The 19,295-nt window shown below is 33.1% G+C and overlaps 1 protein-coding gene across 1 annotated transcript; it reads right to left on the minus strand.

Moving 5' to 3' along the window:
• Window positions 1–9,458: 9,458 nt before the first annotated feature.
• Window positions 9,459–18,839, minus strand: LOC106141999 (uncharacterized). Its single transcript, XM_013343636.2, has 4 exons — window positions 18,684–18,839; window positions 11,551–11,671; window positions 11,007–11,106; window positions 9,459–9,950 (listed from the first exon to the last, which is right to left on the minus strand). The coding sequence occupies exons 1-4, from the start codon at window positions 18,723–18,725 to the stop codon at window positions 9,833–9,835; spliced, it is 381 nt and encodes a 126-aa protein (XP_013199090.1). The 5' UTR covers window positions 18,726–18,839; the 3' UTR covers window positions 9,459–9,832.
• Window positions 18,840–19,295: the final 456 nt, after the last annotated feature.

A 19,295-nucleotide genomic window follows, 5' to 3' on the forward strand; every position in this document is an offset into this window, starting at 1 on the left:
TTGTTCTTCATCAACTTTACATTAAGGTGTAAACATAGCAACTATAATATTTTCTGCTACTTTATCAATTATTATTATACTCCGGGTATTAATTCGTATGCATCTCATATGTCTAAAGAGGAATCCGGGCTCCGTCTGTAACGACGACCAATGGGCGAGTTAGCGGTTTTTTGGGAAACTAACCCATATTGGATCATGGTTAGGACATAGACCACGTCCAGTAACATACTGTGCCGACTCTATGTTAAAAGTAGGAAAATGAAACAACAAAGAAGAAGAAGTAAGTAAACCAAATTCAACATTCTCGCCCTACCTTTTGAAATAATGTTTGTCGTGGTTTAGGTTTGTTTGTTTGTTTGTTCTATATAACTCTAAGCTTATAATATCTACAATTCAATATTACCTTTATACTTTGAAGTCCTTTCTAGTTTACAACAAGAAATTACTCGTACAGGTAATAAAAAGTATGGGGACCATGCTGGCATATAATAATTGGATGCTTATTTTTAAGAAATAAATTTTAATAGTCGTATATTTCAATAGTTTCGTTCTTTCCTATTAATGCGAGTATTTACAACATCGAGTATTTTGTCGTTTGGATTTATGATGTACTTTAGCAAATTAAAACGTTGTTCACGAGGCGAAACGAACGAAAATACCAAAGGTATATTTACAAATTTTCTTTGTCAGCTTGTTTTAATAAACGCTTTCTGTTTTAATAAATCTGATTTTGTAATTAAGAACAACATTATCGTCAAGCATTTCTTAGCGAAAGAGCTGTATTAAAAGGAATATTTTAATAATTGAGAGTTGTCGCTGAAATAAGCTGAAGGGTTATTGTGTAAGGGAGTGAGGTGTTTATTACGGAGGAAAAGCCACCTGATATTTCTAAGTTAAAATTAAAAAAATAATTATAGTTGACTTTACAATTATGAACATAATGAACGTTAAAATAAGATCAAGCTTTTAAATATAATTGCTTTGTCACGTACAGCGAATTTGCCCAGAAATGGAATTACTAAACACGTTTCAATTATTTTTTTATTAAAGTATTTATAGCTCTGGTACCGTATTACCATAGTAGGTACCCCGCTTTTAATTAATTTCGCCACGTCGTATTGTTTATCTTAAATAGAACTGGGGAAATTAATTAAATCAACAATGAAATTACAAAACTTGATCCCTTAAAAATAAATTATGCTATGATAGAGCGACTTTCAAATGTTCTTTTGGAAATATGGAGGTACTGGAACTGAAAGAATAATATCTACAAATATTACGTCTACATGAAATACTGAATATTATATGAAGTACAACTAATACAACCTTGCCTTCATGAACACGGCGATAGGTTGTAAAACTGTTAGCAGCTGATTCTCCGGTGAATTTACATGTTGCCAACAATTGGTTTTGATAGGTATTTCAATACACTATCAGAACTTGCATGGATATTACTACTGCGATGAAAGTTTGTTGATACTGTGCGGCTAGTTATTTGTAAAAATTGTAAAATAATCCATGAAGTATTATTATGAAGAAATATTATTCAAATGTTAATATGTTTCTCATCACAATTTTTATAGGTACCTAAATAACAATATTTGTTACCTATGAAAATTGTGATTAAATTAAAACTATATTAAATTATAACCTATATATCAAGAATGATAGGTATTTTCAACATATTGTCAAAATATTTAGATATACTTCAAAAAATGATTAAGTTATTATAATATATTGATAATTTATTCTTCGGCCATGCTACCCAAAACTGAAAGCTAGTAAGTTCACATCCCGCGCTTCAAGATGATATACTCGCATGCTGTCCAAGTGTCCATACAACATGGTCGCGTTAGTAAACCGACTGATTTATGTATATCCGATGGTGGAGCGTTAGGCAGGCGCCTATGTGCTATTGTTTTTGGAGGATTTATCGCCGGTACACGAGGCGAACAATTCACTTGGACAACGCGGTATTGGCAGAGGCTGGTGCTATTGTCCTCATTCGTGTTGGTATAAATGAGGCATGCGTTAACAATGACGACCCGATACAAATTGCCGTGTGATGGTGACAGGAATGCGGTGTTGATCTAGCAGTATTGTTGATGGAGCAGTTGTGGTGTTACTGATTCTTCACTGATCGGAGATTGTTTTCGTATTCAACAATTTAAAGTGAATTTATTGATTATGGCATTTCAGGTTTATTACTGTCTGTAATCAGTAATAAAGATCTGAGAGTAGAGTACCCTACCTACGTCATTAATTTGTTAAAAAAACGATTTAGATATAGGCGTCATTGTAATGGTTTATGATACTTTTACGAGTAGACAATATATTAAATTGCTTATTCCAGCACGAGAATATACCGAAATCATGTTAACTTAGACACATATAAGTATTTTAATTCTGAAAAACCGCAATGTCAACGGAACCCGCATACATTACATATGAACCCAAGTAAAACTTCCGACAAGCAATAACTCCAACACGAATATCGGAGATCAAATTGAAGTTTGAAAATAATTGCACCTGAAACGTAATTCGGGTGTGCTCACATAAAAATAATGTATGCGACCGTTTGCCCGGGGCCCATCCGTTCCCGCCAAGATACCGGCGCGCGACTTCGATAACCATAAATTGTAGAATGAACGTGGCCACTTTTGTCCAACCGAGTCTATGTACCAGCTAGAGATTTAATGCACCCTTCCTAATGCAAAATTGGCCTCATTATGGAATTAGATCTTTAGTTAATCAGATCAATTTGCAAAAATAAAGCATGGAACGTAAGTCCTATTTGCGTCCTTCCTTACCTCTCTGGAAAACCTGAAGTACAGACTCTCCGCAACCTTTGCTGGGGTAAAACCGTATTGGATTAGATCATGGATACATATGCCGTAAGAGCATCGGTTAGCAGACACACTAATGAACATAACATAAATAAATTTGAACCTGTTCATTATGCTTTTTTTATTCAGATACATTTACCTTTCGAAAACTGACGTTCGCCGTTAATAATGAATAGTTTGAATATTTCACGTTCGGTGTTAAAATTATTTCGGTTTAGTTTTTTCGGACCATAAATAATTGTCTGCTCCATTTGTAGATTTATGGTTATTAAAGATGAGGACTGAGATACCACGCAACGCGACAAAATTCATTTGCATGGGAACGTGCCACCGATCAGTGTCCGATGTTAATATTCACCTAGTTAATTGTGTACATTACTAAGTATTGAATATGAAAAGAAAATGTTACTAGGTATTTAGTATAGGTATAACATCTTGTAAACGTGACGAAAGTTTGAATAAAGTGCATTCAGTAGTTTCCGAGATTTTCACTTTAATGTGATTCTGCTAGGATAACATGTAAAACATTACGCCAGCAAAAAAAAATCTCAGAACCATATGAAAGTGTACTATATAATTAGTATATATATATAATATATATTATTAGTATATATATTATATTAATTAGTATTGGATGGAAGGTAAATGTGTACATATGAATATATAAGATTAGTGCATATACTTCACGCATGATTCCTTGACAGTAAAATACAAAAACAACCATTTAAGTAATTGGAGCTGAATGGGACGGATGGCCAATTAAATCGACTCGTCCCACGGGACCCTCAAACCGGGCACTTGCGGCCGAGATTATCAACCCACATTTATCTAACCTAATTGCTATTTACTATTACATTATAACAACTGCAGTTTTGTTTAGTAATTGGGCTATCAAGTCTGTTCGTACGGAGCTTCGGAAAATGGTCTGTACCGATGAAATCTTAATATTATTATCAATTAGATTTCTATGATAGTATCAGACATCTGAGGAGATCAAATCAACAGTCTTCCGATTGTAACAGTGGATGATCGTCAGCAAAGAGAAGCTTATAAAGAAGAATAGGTACTTCATGTTTATTGTATGATTTGCTGTTATGATTGCTTTTGAATGATTTAATTTTTTTAGTAAGTCAATGTCAAGAAAATAAACGTGTTAAGTGAAATCGTGTAAGTAAATTGTGAAATCGTGATATGCGACGATCACGCATTTATAATGCCTAGCTACCCGTAGCACAGGTTCGCAAGACCCTATTTCAGGAACTAGCCTCTCCTCAAAGATTGATGTAACATGCCAACTTACCTGAGTACTAGCATTAAGAAACCATGTTAAGTCTTTGTTAATTGAGGAAATAAACGATTTTATTATTATTATAATATGTATTTATTTATACACATTAATTTACATTGTATTGAATTGATAAGGTGTTTTCATTGTTCCACAATGTTAAGCAGAAAAAGCTATGGTCGTCAACATAATCTAGGTATATATAATCAATCTATACATTTGGAAACTTATCTAAATATTTCAAAGATTCCCAATGCAACCGCAATCCTACTCTGTCATGTACATAAATTCGACATAGTATCAGAATTCAAAAGATTTAGATAATACATACTGTTGCATATAAATTGGGAACAATGCAACTGGAATTCTTGTCCGTCTTGGTGAATCCATTTTTCTATAAATGACAGATATGTTACAGTGTATAACCTCTTGCTGCATAACATTTTTCAAAAATTTAATCTTCTTTTTCGCTCTTATTTATTTCTCTCCCTCTCTTTTTCTCTCTTATTAACTAGAGTTCGCGATTGAATTCTCAGTTTCGGGCTTGTTCAGCATATATCCCAACTAATGTTATTAATGCGAAACTAAGTTTATTTGTTTGTTAAATTTACATACATACATATGTACATATGATCACGTCTTTATTCCTTACGGGGTAGACAGAGCCAACAGTCTTGAAAAGACTGATAGGCCACGTTCAGCTGTTTGGCTTAATGATAGAATTGAGATTCAAATAGTGACGGGTTAATAGCCCATCGCCTAAAAGAAGAATCCCAAGTTTATAAGCCTATCCCTTAGTCGCCTTTTACGACATCCATGGGAACGAGATGGAGTGGTCCTATTATTTATGGAGTGGTGGCGCTAAATTCGCGCGTGTAGGTGGCGCTAAGTGCGATTCGCGTGGCCAAATTATCTTTAATCTATATAAGTAATATTATAAATGCAAAAGTTACTCTGTATCTGTTTGGCTGTTACGCTTTCAAACCATGGAACCGATTTCAATGAAATTTTTAACAAAGATATAGTTGACCCTGAGAAAAAACGTATAATATAGCAACGTATATAGCGATAAAAGGAGGAGAAGTAGTTAAAAGAAGGGAATGAATGATTGTCAATGAACTTTTACGGCGAACGTAATCGCGGACAACAGCTAGCTTATCTATACCAATACAATAGTGGCCGTCAGAACTGTTCAGATTTCCATACATATTAATTTTGTAGCAGTGTATATCAGTGGTTTCATCTTTTATAGTCATTTATCAATAAATAGTGCCAATTGATGAATTGGTTTAACTAGAAAAAATGTAGCAATGTAAGGCTGAATCAGCACGAGTAAAAAAATTTTGAGAAATAGCTTCTTAATTAATAAAGTCATCAAATTAGTAAAAAAAAGAGCTTCAAATAAATTGAAGCTCTTTTTTTTTATTATTTTTGTGTATGTTGATGTATATGGCTTGTCATGGGCTCTTTTTCGATGTCCCAGAAAATCCAGAAATATTACGATAATAATTTGTAGGCTTGAAGCCTATGATTTCAGTTACATATGAAAAAAAAGATCGCGATAAAAAGAAAATCGTGGTAATTAATTTGCACTCTATAATATTAACATGATAACATGTGTTTTCTTCGTGTTAATAAAACAAACTTTACAGGTATTCTTGTGAAAATACATTAATAGCTTTTTTTTAAATTAATAATTTACGTTACTATAAGTTAGGTTCTACATACATACATATGATCACGTTTATATCCCTTGTGGGGTAGACAGAGCCAACAGTCTTGAAAAGAGTGATAGGCCACGCTCAGCTATTTATATTATATACTCATATATTTAGCTCAGTGATTCAAATAGTGACAGGTTGCTAGCCCAACTCCTAAAAAAAGAGTCCAAGTTTGTAAGCCTTTCCCTTAGTCGCCTTTTACGACATCCATAGGAAAGAGATGGAGTGGTCCTATTCTTTTTTGTACTAGTGCCGGGAACCAAACATCACATGCAACGTTCTATTTAAAAAAAAAATCTAAGTTGCTAGTTTTAATCCGTTTTATGATTCCTATGCACCAAATTACCGATAGATTTTAACTAGTTATACTTAGTATATTTAATAGAAAACGTATGCAAGACCCCAAGTTGCCGATCGTCTGATCAAATATAGGTAACCTGTTCGTTTGCTTTCCATCCCCAAATGGAGTTGGGTTTGCGGTGTTTGCCTATACCTAGTGTCAGTACAATATTACTGATTGCATCCATATCTTGCTAATGAATTATGGATTCACTACATATTCTATTTCCCGTTTGAGTATATTACATTTAGAACGAACTGGCGTAAATTTTCTTAGAAATTTATTTCGTTTTTTAATTAAAAATTAGCTTAGTAATAATAAATAATTTTACTCATTTTAGCATGATACTTTACGAATGATTAGAATTGAACTTTTTCTGATTCGCTTGGATCTTGGATTTTTATTTATAAAATTATTTACTAAAAATTATATGATCGTTGAGTTAGATATCAAGAGGCTAACTCAATTTGTGTAATTTGTGTCGTAAATTTATAGAGAGAGCGAATTGTCATAAGATTTAAGGGCCGTTATTAGTTGGGATGGCTAAATGATCAATAACAATACAATTCCAAGATTAGGTAATAATAAATAAGATTCCAGGATAAAAACAGATTTCTAGCCCATCGCCTAAAAAAAGATTTCCCTACATTTCTACAAAATTTTGTTAAAATAACTACTATGAACAGAGAGTATATTTATGTTATAAACCAATTGACAAATTGGTCAAATCGTACATGTAGGTACGTATTGTTCAAACTGTATTCAATATACATTTTATCTCGAAAGTGAGTACAAAAAAGAATGAAGCGTAGTTTAAATCGGATACAAACCACTACAGGAAATCACTGTAACCTGAAAATATTGGTAGTATTGTCCTCACGTCGCGCTACCCGTCTGTGCCTCATGAATACTCGTATTTCACAAAGCTATAAATGACAAATAACACAACACAAGTGGAAACATTTTATTATTTCAGGAGATACTTTTATCAGGACTTCAAACAGCATAATATCGTTTGATAACATGAAGGGGGTTAAAAAAGTTGCCAAAAAATGTTATCCTTTTTAACGTTCTTCCCTGTGATTCTCAGTACTTTAGAAACGGTGAGTTCGTAGTGGAGTAAGCGCAAAGATGACGGAGATCAAATGGGAGTAGCGTTATCAAAATTCATAACTCTTAAGTAAAGATTCAACGGGAACAAAACGCAGGAAATAAAAATGAATGAATAAATTTATTTTTCAATAATTTAAGATCACTAACGTATTAATTTACTTTTGTGAGTTCCAGTGTTCGCCTTTTTACTTTTTTTAATGTTATTGTAGGTATTTCACGTCTTTTTAAAGTGTTGTGGATCTTAGACTACCATTCTAGCCTGATAGCGAACAAAACATAGTGCGTGCCAGCTGCTTTTTTCGCGTTGACAGTAAAAGTCAACCAAGGCGAAGATGTATAAGGTTTGAAATTCTCTTTCAGCCGATGAGCTAGCACCCCGTCACTATCTCTGAATCAGAATTTCATTAATGAGACATTAAACTTACCTTGTACTTTTACCTACCAGCCTACGTATTCTTTTGACCATATTGCCTGTCTGTCTACCCCGTAAGAATCACGATGTAATATGTGTTTGTATCATGAATGTTTTTCGCAAATAAGACCAATCACCCAAATTTTTCAATGACACACAAAAAATACGATTCACTTCAAAGGACAATTTAATCTAAACTACACAATTGGTCGATTTCTATTTCCTGCTAGAATAATGAATCAGATGAGCACAGATCGGCCGGCTGGTACCGTGTCAGTCTAATTGGTGCCGTCTGTCCGTCTGTCTGGGCCGAACACTGGCTATTTTCACTGCCATTAGCTAGCACACGTAGTTAATGTAACATTAGCGAAATCCATATTAATATTATATGTAAAAAAGATTTTTGTAACAAATAAACTCAAAAACTTCTGGATCAATTTTCATGATATTCGGCAGAGAGATATAATCGACTTTCAGGAGGTGCATACGAACACACTGAAATTACATCTTTTTTACAGGTAGACAGAGTTCAATGGTCAAAAGCCTTGAAGATTTATCAGCTGGATGGCTTAATGATGGAATTTATAATCGAAGAGAGCGACAGGTTGTTAGCCCATTGTCTAAAGAACAATAATTAGTTAATAGTCTACTAATATTGACATAGGCTATTTTCAATCCCAGAAAATTCTACGAAAGCAACACTGGAAATAGTCTAGTTAATGAATATAACATTATATTTAAAGCTATCCATAGAAATATAAATATCTGTCTATATTTTAAAGACGTATCGAATGTTTTACTTAAAAGTTTTTCATCTTGCTTTTATGGATTCTGAAATAATAACAAACAAGGCTTTCTTTTACAAAAAGAAAAAATATAATATTAACTTTTTTCTGATTTTATTTGCATTAATGTTTTACAACGAGGTTAGCAACTAAATCAAGTACCTATACCTGGTGTACCTCGGTCGAGCGATCTCGCTATCCCTTAATCTCAATATCATCATAAAGTCATTCAGCTAAACCTGATTATTTAGTCACGGGACCATTGGCTCTGTCCAGTCTACCCATGGTATAAAGACGTGTTAAGACGTGGGAAAAATAAAATGCCAACAAAAACATTTCGGTGTAGTTTTATTTGATATTAAACAATGCAAATAAAACATCAGTAATACAGTACCTACAATACAAAACTTTGTTCGAAATATTTATAAAGTGTAAATGTTATACAAATTGGGGAAAACATTGAACCACATTACAATTTTTAAACATTTAAAAATATTTAAGACTTTAATATCAAAGTATTTAGTACAGCGAGTATAACTTTATTTTTTATATAAAGATAATCTTAATATTTATTTATATATGAGAATATATAAAGTGAAACTTTGGTTCTGCTTTGTAGGCATTATGGAAGGCACAGTCAATTGTAGAGGTAATATCTCTTTACTTTCTTCAAGCTTAAATTACATCAACACGTGCACCATTAACTATTTGTGTTTTATAAAAACCTATTCCATGTGTAACAAGTGTGGACTAGTATTATGGACATGGACAGACACATAGTAAAAAAATATAACGACTGAAGATATAAATTAGACCTTATAAATAACTTAAATTAGGTACAGATTGCGAGACAGGTACATTGTCCTTAAGACTGTAGAAATAACTTATTTATAATTTTTAACTGTTTTATTAAATGAAGTGCTTTTGTTAATTATAAATCTTTCGTTAACAATTTGATATTTTCCAAAAAAAACTAGCAGTACTAATTTAAAAATTCGTAAAAGTGGACAGTTCGAAGAAGTGTTACGTTTGTATGTATACATGCAAACTTTTTAAACAGTAGGCAATTTTTTCCACAGGCTTTGAAAAACATGTGTAAAATACTAGTTTATAAGTAAATACATCATTTAAATGCCATCAAATAACTTGTTTTCAGAGTGGATAAGTTTTTTGTTCTACAACGTCGAAGCGTTACAGGAACAAAAGCTTAGGTTTTAAACATTTATGTAGGAGTCACCAAACGAAAACTTAGAGTAAAAATATCAAAAACTGGGCTTGCTTCATAAAAGGTCTAATGTTCAAAAAGTCTACATGTGTTGGAGAAATATGTTTAGCCTCCACGCTGCGTCAGAACAGCGTCAATAAGCAGGACTGCTCCGTTGATGATGGCCAGCGAGGCCTTGGCCAAGTTTTTGTTGGTGTAGTCATTCTTGGAGGCGTGTTGGTATCTGGAATAATAAAAACAATGGTTCAATTCATAAATAGAAGATTGAAAGTTGTCTGGCAATATTAAGTACATTTTTTTGTTTTGATGGCCTCTTAGAGACAAAACACTACTCGTATGAGTACTTTTTTAAGTCAAAATAAAATTGTTCCGCATGTTTTAAAAAGAAAACCAAGACTATAAAAATCTAGAGTTAAGTAAGTGGATAGATTTGATAGTTTGCAAAGGTTTATATGAAGTATCTGATCGTTAATTGGTTATTATATGACCAAAATAGGTATTTATGCAATTAAAAGTAAAAAATATAGTAAATTAATTTAACTAAATAAATGAGATTAGTAGCGTTACACGTTTTATGAATTAATTACTTTAATGTCGTAGGTAAGTTTGCATTGTAAATGTTCCTAGATAATTAATTCTCAATGTCAGGGTTAATAAACAAAAAGTTTACGATTCACAATGTTCTTTCAACTCTTCAAAAGTCCTTCACTGTAAAAATATATTTTAAACATCGAGATAGTACCTAGTAAGAAATAGTATAAATTATAACCGACATTTTATTTGATAAATCAAGTGATAAGTGACTCTTAGTGACTAATATGCATAGCCATTTTTATTACATATTTCTAGAAAGTTGCAGAATTTCATTACGTTAAACATCTGGTGTTCATTCAAACGTTATCGAGTATGAATTAAATGTAGATAACATTTTTCACAAAAAATGTTGTTATTAAATTTTGTGAAAGTCGGGCCCCACCTGTTACTATTACATTAAAGGTCAAACGTGTTTTTTTATATATTTTATCATTGTTGTACGTGCAATGTGTTTCCTTTTAATTTAAATACCATTGAGTCATTGTATTAAGTACTTTTAGCAATTTATATTCTTTTTACTCTAGCTTATATTATCTGTTAATAGTATTTTAAGTTCATTTGATCTTTCGTTATCCGATAGCAGTAATTAACGTTGTTGTATTTGTTATCTGCCATAATTTTCGGCCTCACATTATTTTATCCCAAATTGTGATTAATTTGTCGAGTAAAAACACGCGTTACATACCTGTCAATAATAATAGCTCCGCTGGCTACAAAGAGGGCGACTCCGACCAACGAGTAGAAAATGTCGATTCGCTTGTGCGATGGCGTCTGCATCACGTAACCTGAAATAATGTAAGTAGGTACAAAATGTTACAACAATAATATTTTTCAAGTAGATTTCACCAGACATTGGATATTAAAAATACTTTCTTGTAACCAATTGCGTTCTTATAAATATTTAGTCAGATGTGGCACCTTGTGGTTTCTCGCACGTTAGAATAAGAGCACTCCATTTATTTCTCGTTTTCTGTTAGTGCAACAACTTTTACCTAAGCCGGGTTAAGATCTTCTGTTAACAGAGTCGCAAAAAATGGCAGTTGTTCTGACCTAACTTACCCGCTTCTAGAATGTGATAAGACTTGGCCATGTCGTGATTATGGCATGATCAAAAGCAAAAAAGCTAAAACAGCGCGACCTTCCCATCAATAAGTTTTTATAACCAGATGGCTTATAGATCTATGAATTAGTGGAGGAATAGTACTAAGAAGAATTTGGTGCAAACTCACCAGCCGCAGCACCAGCAAAGATGATGAGGTAGCCCACAAAGGTGCCGGTGACCAGCATGCCGATGTCAGCATCAGAATTGTAGCTGTGGTAGTGAAGCGCCACACACGAACATGTCAGCGCCTGGAATCAACAGGGATTTTACATTAGAAAATATATTCTTATGTCTTTTTTATTTTAATTCCAAGATACGAGTACATAGGTTGGATCTATCATGTCCATTCCAGTAACCCAAAGAACACTGCGAATTCGGCCCTATTACGACGCCATCGCGCCATAGAGTTAAATGAGGGGTAACTTGACTAGACCGATGACCCTTTTGTGATTTCCTTAGTTTGATTGCTAACTAATGCTTATGAGTGAAGGAAAAATCGTGAAGCAACCTACACATTAGGCAGTGGATTTTCCTCCATAGTAGGTACATAGTTTGTTGGTTAACTCTTAATTGCACATAAAAACAAATAAAACAAATTACAAAACAGTCAACGGATTGAGACGATTATGTATAATGACGGACTTATCCCATAAATTAGGTTTTTTGGAAATAATGTTCTCCTGTTTTTATTTAATTAATAAAGTTTATTGAGCCTTAAAGGTGGCAACAGGTGAACTTAATATTAAGAGCATTCTTCACCAGTCAACCTTAAGCAAATGGCAAATAGATAAGAAATTTATTGTACATTGAGAATGATTGATTTTCCTTGAATAAAATGTTTTCACCACTACGGGTTCCAATATAAACAATTCGTTTAATGTCATAGTGATAAGTTTGTTTGTGCCACTGACACGCTTCAGTCGCCACCCTGTGCCACCCATTACAATTTGTTTACCGCTCATATCCTCGTATCTGATGATTTCATATCTGAAGATATGAATAAGAATGTCATAAAACTTTAATTTATATTCAAATTACTTTTTGTGTAATTGGTTCTAGATGAAACGTTTACTTGCAATCTTTTCTATATAATAGGTGCATATTTTATTTCATAATGAACACATCACGTCTTTATTTTTAACGGCGTAGACAGACTAAATAGTCATCAGCTAGTTGTATTAGTAATGGAATTAAGATTCATAAGTAGCAGAATAAAAGACGACCATTTTATCTTTTACGCAGATAACATAAAAAATAACTTATACAATAACACAGAATCATTAATATAAATCATTAAAAATCTATTTTTAACAGTTAGCTCAGAATGTGTAAAATAAATAGGTCTCTTTTATTTCGATTAACCAGTTTATCATCAACTACTACTATTAATAAATTTAATATCAGTTTCGCTATATCATGGCTGCTTATGTTTGCATGTACCGATAACCATGTATCGATAACTGAATATGGTCGCACACCCATAATATTATTAGTTTTCTTTCATATTGTTCAGTAGTAAGTGATGTAGTAGCTAAACTATGAACAAAAATTTGAAATCAAATCTTGTTGTTTTTTATCTAAACCCAGGTGATTTGCCATTAGTTGATTTCAGAGTCCAAATGTGACCTGACTGGGTTACCAAAATGGAATAAACCAAACAAGTGACCGTGTTGCCAAGTCTGAATAAAACTTTTGAAGCAGTAAAAAAGAACAGTTTTCGCCGTGAAACCGCAACCCCGTTTTTAAAAAAAAATACCAAGCCTATTTTTTTTCTCACTTATTTAATTTAAATTTATTCCATAAAGAATGGAACATGTAATTTGGCTTGCGGTCGCCAATGTACAGTCACGTAGGGAATTGAAGGAGACAGTGACGTCACTTTTGCTATATACTCATAGATGACGTGTTGTGAGACTTGTTTGGCGAGGTGATGTCATGCTGAGCTATAGCTGGGTATAGACGATGTGCTGCCGAGGCCAACCAGTAAACAGACCTTGTGGATGGACTGAAAATGGGTTAATTGCTTGTTTCACTCCGATACGGGAGCGATTGCTTATCGCATCCGAATTTCATAGGTATATCTATTTAACTGACAGACAGACAGATATTATTTATTGTAACTTTTATCAAATCCCGTTTAAATTGCATCATGGATGTGGTGTAGTACATTATCGTTGTTGTTGTGAGATTTAGTGCCGATAAACTGTTGCAGGTTGATGTATAATCAAATGTATGAATGAGTTATTTTTTGAATGGCATGGCATATAAATAGGTTATGCAGTTTCAAACATTTTTTTTAATTTGTTGGTATAAGAAATATGTAAAAGTAAATCAAAACCAATAACATACGTATAAATAAATATGTTTCGGGATATATCGAAGTCATGAAACTTGATATGAAAAATGAATATTGATAGAGTAAGCTCAAAACTAGTTAGGAGTCTCTAACCTAATATCAGTTTTCAGGCGTTTGTAAACACGGCCACACCTATTATTCTCATCCATCTAAATAACGTCTTTGATAATATAATAGACATAATTATATCTTCATAGAACAAAAAAGCCTTACCATTAATGTGTGTGCCCTTTATTACATTACTTGGTACCGAATATCAGTTTTCGGGCGTAAATATACCGTCACACCTATATTTCCGCTTAACTTAATTAACAGAATTATATTCTATGTAGTAGGCTCTTTATCAAATATATATCTATAGTTATAAGTAGTGCAAAATTACATACACATGATCTTTTTCTAAAAGTTTATGTAGAAAATATGTGAAGTAAAAGCTTTAATAACAAGTTAGTTTAACCGCTTGTATGCGCATTGACCTTAGTTTTATGGTTATTTTAATATGTTATTGAAAATAATTAGGACTGGCGATGTCAAGGCAAAGGATATAAAAATATGTAGGTATCAAAAAGTACAAATATCAATTGTAATTTTTAAAGATATGACATTTTTGGAATTTACACTAAACCTTTCTTAGACAGCTATAATCATAATCGATTAATCTTAAACTCACAAACTTACAGATAACTGATATCTTTATTGAAATGTGTAAGTAAATAATGATCCAAGAATGTTACGCCTATTACGGTCATTGTCACGATAAGAAATTATTTCGAAAATGATAACCTAAAAAATACTAGAGTACAAACCTGTGTCCTCTTTTATTCCTGTAGAATTTAATAAAAACGAGAAGAAATAAATCAAATGTAAAATGATAGGAGACTAAGAGAAAGGCTAATAACCTTGAGATTCTTCTTGTAGGCGATGGGCTAGCAAACTGTTACTATTTCAGCCTTTTCAAGACTGTTGGCTCTGTCTGTCCCGCAAGGAACATAGACGTGATTATTATTTATCTATAGATGTATATATATATGAGTTATAACTCTCATTCATTTTAGCATACTTGGTTACGTTTCATTTTCGCTTAAAAAGTGGTTGGTTACAGACAGCATGTAATACATTCCGCAAAATGCTGTGGATAAATTGAAGAAATAAAGTTGTGTTCTCTCTATATGGTCAAAAATTAAAGATTCATCGACAGTAATATGACTAACTAAAACTTCCCAAGTCAAATTAAAATATCAAACCTTTCAGTTGCTAATTGCTTGTACGTATTCTTCACACGTCAAAATCAATATGGACTTGAACATTCCTATTCATTACTCTAAGGAACACAGCATCAATCCTCAAGCGATCCATTATATTCTAATTAACATGGTAGCTCGAACTACCTACATGCTAGGTGAAGAAGTTTTAAACGAATCATTGTGAGGAATTGATGCATTGATTCAATAAAGTCTCGTAATTAGGAATTTCTTTTGAAATAAGTAATACCTTTGTGCAAAATTTTCTGTAGATTTTAAGTTCTTATTTCATTTATATAATTGTATTTAAAAGATGCAATATAAAAGTTAGTATAGTCAACTTTATTCATGAGACATTGATCGGAATAAGTAAAAAGAAATTCTTCCCATAAAAATTTTACAGATTCAGAAAATGAGAAGATATTTTTTTTTAAATATCAAGTAAGTCCCAAGGGCTTATTTATAATTATGTGTTCAGGACACTATTACTACGGCTTATGTAACATCCTGTATATACATTCAATGATTTCGTTGTACAATTTTGTGACTTCATACTTTGCGTTCCTTTTCACGCAATGGTAAAGATAAGAGCCGGACTTTCTTTGATAACTGTGCACCTTAGCTGGCCGGAATAATTTTTAATGACTTCTCACATAACAATTTTGTATGTATGCTTATCACAGTTCGATGACTCCTCCAATTACCAACTGGTTTTCCTTGTCACAAATCTAGTATATACTGAAAGTATATAACCCGGTAAAATATTGTTGTCGACCAGTTATAAAACTGGTCGACAACAATATTTTACCGGGCTTTGTTATCATAAGATAACAAAGCGTAGGTGGTTACTGTTATTGTGAGAAATATTTTATATTTTTTCCTGCTGACTGGCACAGCCATCACCCGCCTTTTTCTTGAAATAATCCAATCAAAGTAGCCAAAAGCTAAAATAAAGCCCAGCCTTAAAAAGCAGACGTTCTACTTTATTTTTACTTTGTAGTTTTTTAGCTATGGCAGCCCATAAGATGACTATCTTTGTTATGTCCCCATTAAATTTGGGCGTTAGTTCCTGTTTACCTTGGACGGAAACCGGTTTTGGAGAGCCCCGGGCCGGGAATCGCTTCTATTCCATGTTAAAGAAGTATGCCTACCTACGCTTTAACTGAATGGTCTTTTGTTCATTGGTCTTGACTTTAAGATGAGTTACAAACGCGCTCCCAAAAAGTTGCAAGGCGAACTTGTACTGTATGTTAACAATAACATCTGTATTATTTTTTCATAATTATCTTTATCAAGTAGAAGCAAGTGCATGGCCTGACATGCACTTTTTTGTATGGGGTTGCTCTTTCCGTGCCCATAATTAAGCAAAGTTGTTATTTTTATGTTTAGTATCGTGTTGTTATGAAAGTCCGAATTTCAATAATACTCACTCAATTGTAAAACCAGCGTGCAGTCGTCAATATGTTTATCATAACCGCAACATAACACAACTGGTTTTACTTATGCAAATTGTATTTACATTTGTAATCGTATGTACAATTGTCTTGTACCGCGTGATCGCGTCTGAGGTATGTCAGTCATTCGGCAGAATCCAAAGTAGAATCGTAAATGGCGAGATTAAAGTTAATGGTCAGTGATGTAACCCAATGAGATAACGATTTAACCTTAGCCGTGTCTTAACTCAATGCGATGAGAGGTGGCCGCGAATCGCGGTCAACAGAAGGCGTTTAAAAGATGTAATTATATGTAAAGCAAACCATGGACCTTGCAAGATATGGTTAGTAATACGAGTATTATCAGATTAAATGTGCATGTTGAAAGCTCATATGTAAAGTAAACCTTTGCCTTGCAAAATTAAGTAAGTTGTATTAATAGAAAAAATATGAGCATGTATTTAATACTTCATTGAAATATACAGCTTAGTACATTTCCTGGTAATTTGAGTTCATTTTAGACGATGTGCTATAAACCTGTTGCGGTTTTTGAATATTACTTCGATTATTTTTAACCATGCAGCTTAACTGGGCACTAGAATCTAGTGACTATTTGATATGATTACCCTCTATGGAAAAGGTGTCATAAGTTTGTGTAATACTTGTAACAAAGCTGAGATTAAAGAATTTAAATTAGCAAATTATCTCGTCCAATCGCTGATGGTGTCTCTACGTAGGTTTTCTTAATTTTTTTTATTATTTCAAAGAAAGTCCACTTAACCAAAATGTGAGGGGTCAATTAATACTCTAATTGTACTTCATGAACTGGAGTTGGCTATTACGTAACTAGAAGTAATGACCGTGGGAAGCACGAATTTTTATAGTATTCCATCAAATATATATATTTTTATATACTTGTATATAATTTACAATCAGACATTTTTGATTTCTTACGGGGCTGTTCATACCGTGCTGTGCTACAGTTCTTACGAAGGTTGGCAATCATCAAGGCTAATTGCACATTCAGACTACTGAATCTGTTACTTTGATATCGGTTAGGGTTCCCTACAAAGGTTGCAGAGGTCAGATGAGAGTCACGGACAAAAAGGGCGCACCCGGGATCCTCTTCAGCTGAGGCGAGGCTGTAACCGGGACTTATGATAGGAGGAAGAATATTATTCATTCCTTGAGTGTTTACTTTGTATTCAATGAATGCAGCAACGATTTCACCCATTGCGACACACTATTAAAACTTACGGAACTGTTGTTTTATAATCTGTGCACGTCTTTTTTATCCTTCCGTAGTCCATTAAGTCTTCCGTAGGTATCATTATCATAATAAACTTCCTAATTGGAAATAATTAGAAACAAGTTATACGCTTACTTCTAACTGCTTATGTTTGGCTCTTTCCAATATTCTTTAGTATTTAATATGCTCCTGCAAATCTTTATCTTGGCGGGAATATTACAAATGTTTGCTACAAACTTCACCCTTTTCTAAATTGTATGTAGGTAATAAATATAAAACCACCTTAATGTTAATTTGGAATTAAACCAAAAACGAAGGTTAATTGTAGGCTGGCATTTTGGGTTATGACGCCATGTCTTATGGTGTTGGTAAAATTATTTATGGTTCCCACATCCCCACGCGCTACGTTGTTAAAACTATTAACTGTTGGATTCTTCCCATGCATAGTAATATTTATATTTTTTTATGATATGTGATTTTATCATGTTTATAAATTCCAGCCATTCTCAGTAGAAATTCCTCTTAATACTGTGTTTATCTTGACAAGCATCCAGTTTTAGAATGCAGATTAAAAATATTTTTAGACAATCGGGTCGTTTCTGGTTGGCGCTATAATAGTGGCCTATTGCTTCATAGTTAATCAAGAAATAAATAAATTTAGAAAATACATAAAGTTAAATGAAAATTCTATGAAACATAAATACTATTATAATATAGATTTACTATAACCAAACGACAACCAATACGATATTAATTTAAATTTCTGTACAATAAAGACAAACCAACAAACGATTTACTAAAAGAAACACATGCACATATAATAATAAAAACAAGACACCTTTTGAGAAAAAAGGTAAAAAGAAAGTTGTTGTCAGTATGAGCGGGACGCCACCGTATTGGTAAATAAAAGCAGGTGCGCGTACGTTCCAACGCAACCATACGACTACAATACTGGTTGTATTTACATACAATTCGACTTACCAACTCCAAAAATTTAACAATTGACAATCTGCTGATAGCCATTTTGATTCACTTCAAATTTCGAACTTTTTGTAAAAATTAAGGTGTGTTTACACTAGAATCGCGGGCGTTCAGGGTGAGACGCTAACTGAGACTGCGCATGGCGTGCACGTATTTCGTAACGCGCGAGTGAATAACAAACGATGAGATCATAGCTTGTCGTATCGTAATCGTAGCTTTGTCGTATAATACACCTACTCCATCCTATTGTCGAAATAATATCAATCACGATTGTTTAAGTATTTATTTCTTTGTTGAAGAATTCATCTTAACTACATTTGTACAATTCATTTTTTTTTGTTTGTCCTTTAATTTTAATGTTTACTAAAACTAAACTAGGTGAAAAGCGTGAACTAATCTGATTATAAGGTCAAATTTTATTTTTACCGACATCACATTGTAGGTATGTTCCACACACACCTCTTTCCGGAGGACAGAGAGTTCCTACTGACACGTCGATTAAGGGTATTCGTAACCTCACCTTTCGCTAGAATGTATCCCAAATTGATTATTAAGCCTTCCCCTTCCAACGTCTCCATTTAAACCGTCTTTTATATTTCTTTATGCCTTGAA

This window comes from Amyelois transitella, chromosome 12 (assembly GCF_032362555.1).
Source record: "Amyelois transitella isolate CPQ chromosome 12, ilAmyTran1.1, whole genome shotgun sequence".
NCBI classification, from domain to species: domain Eukaryota; kingdom Metazoa; phylum Arthropoda; class Insecta; order Lepidoptera; family Pyralidae; genus Amyelois; species Amyelois transitella.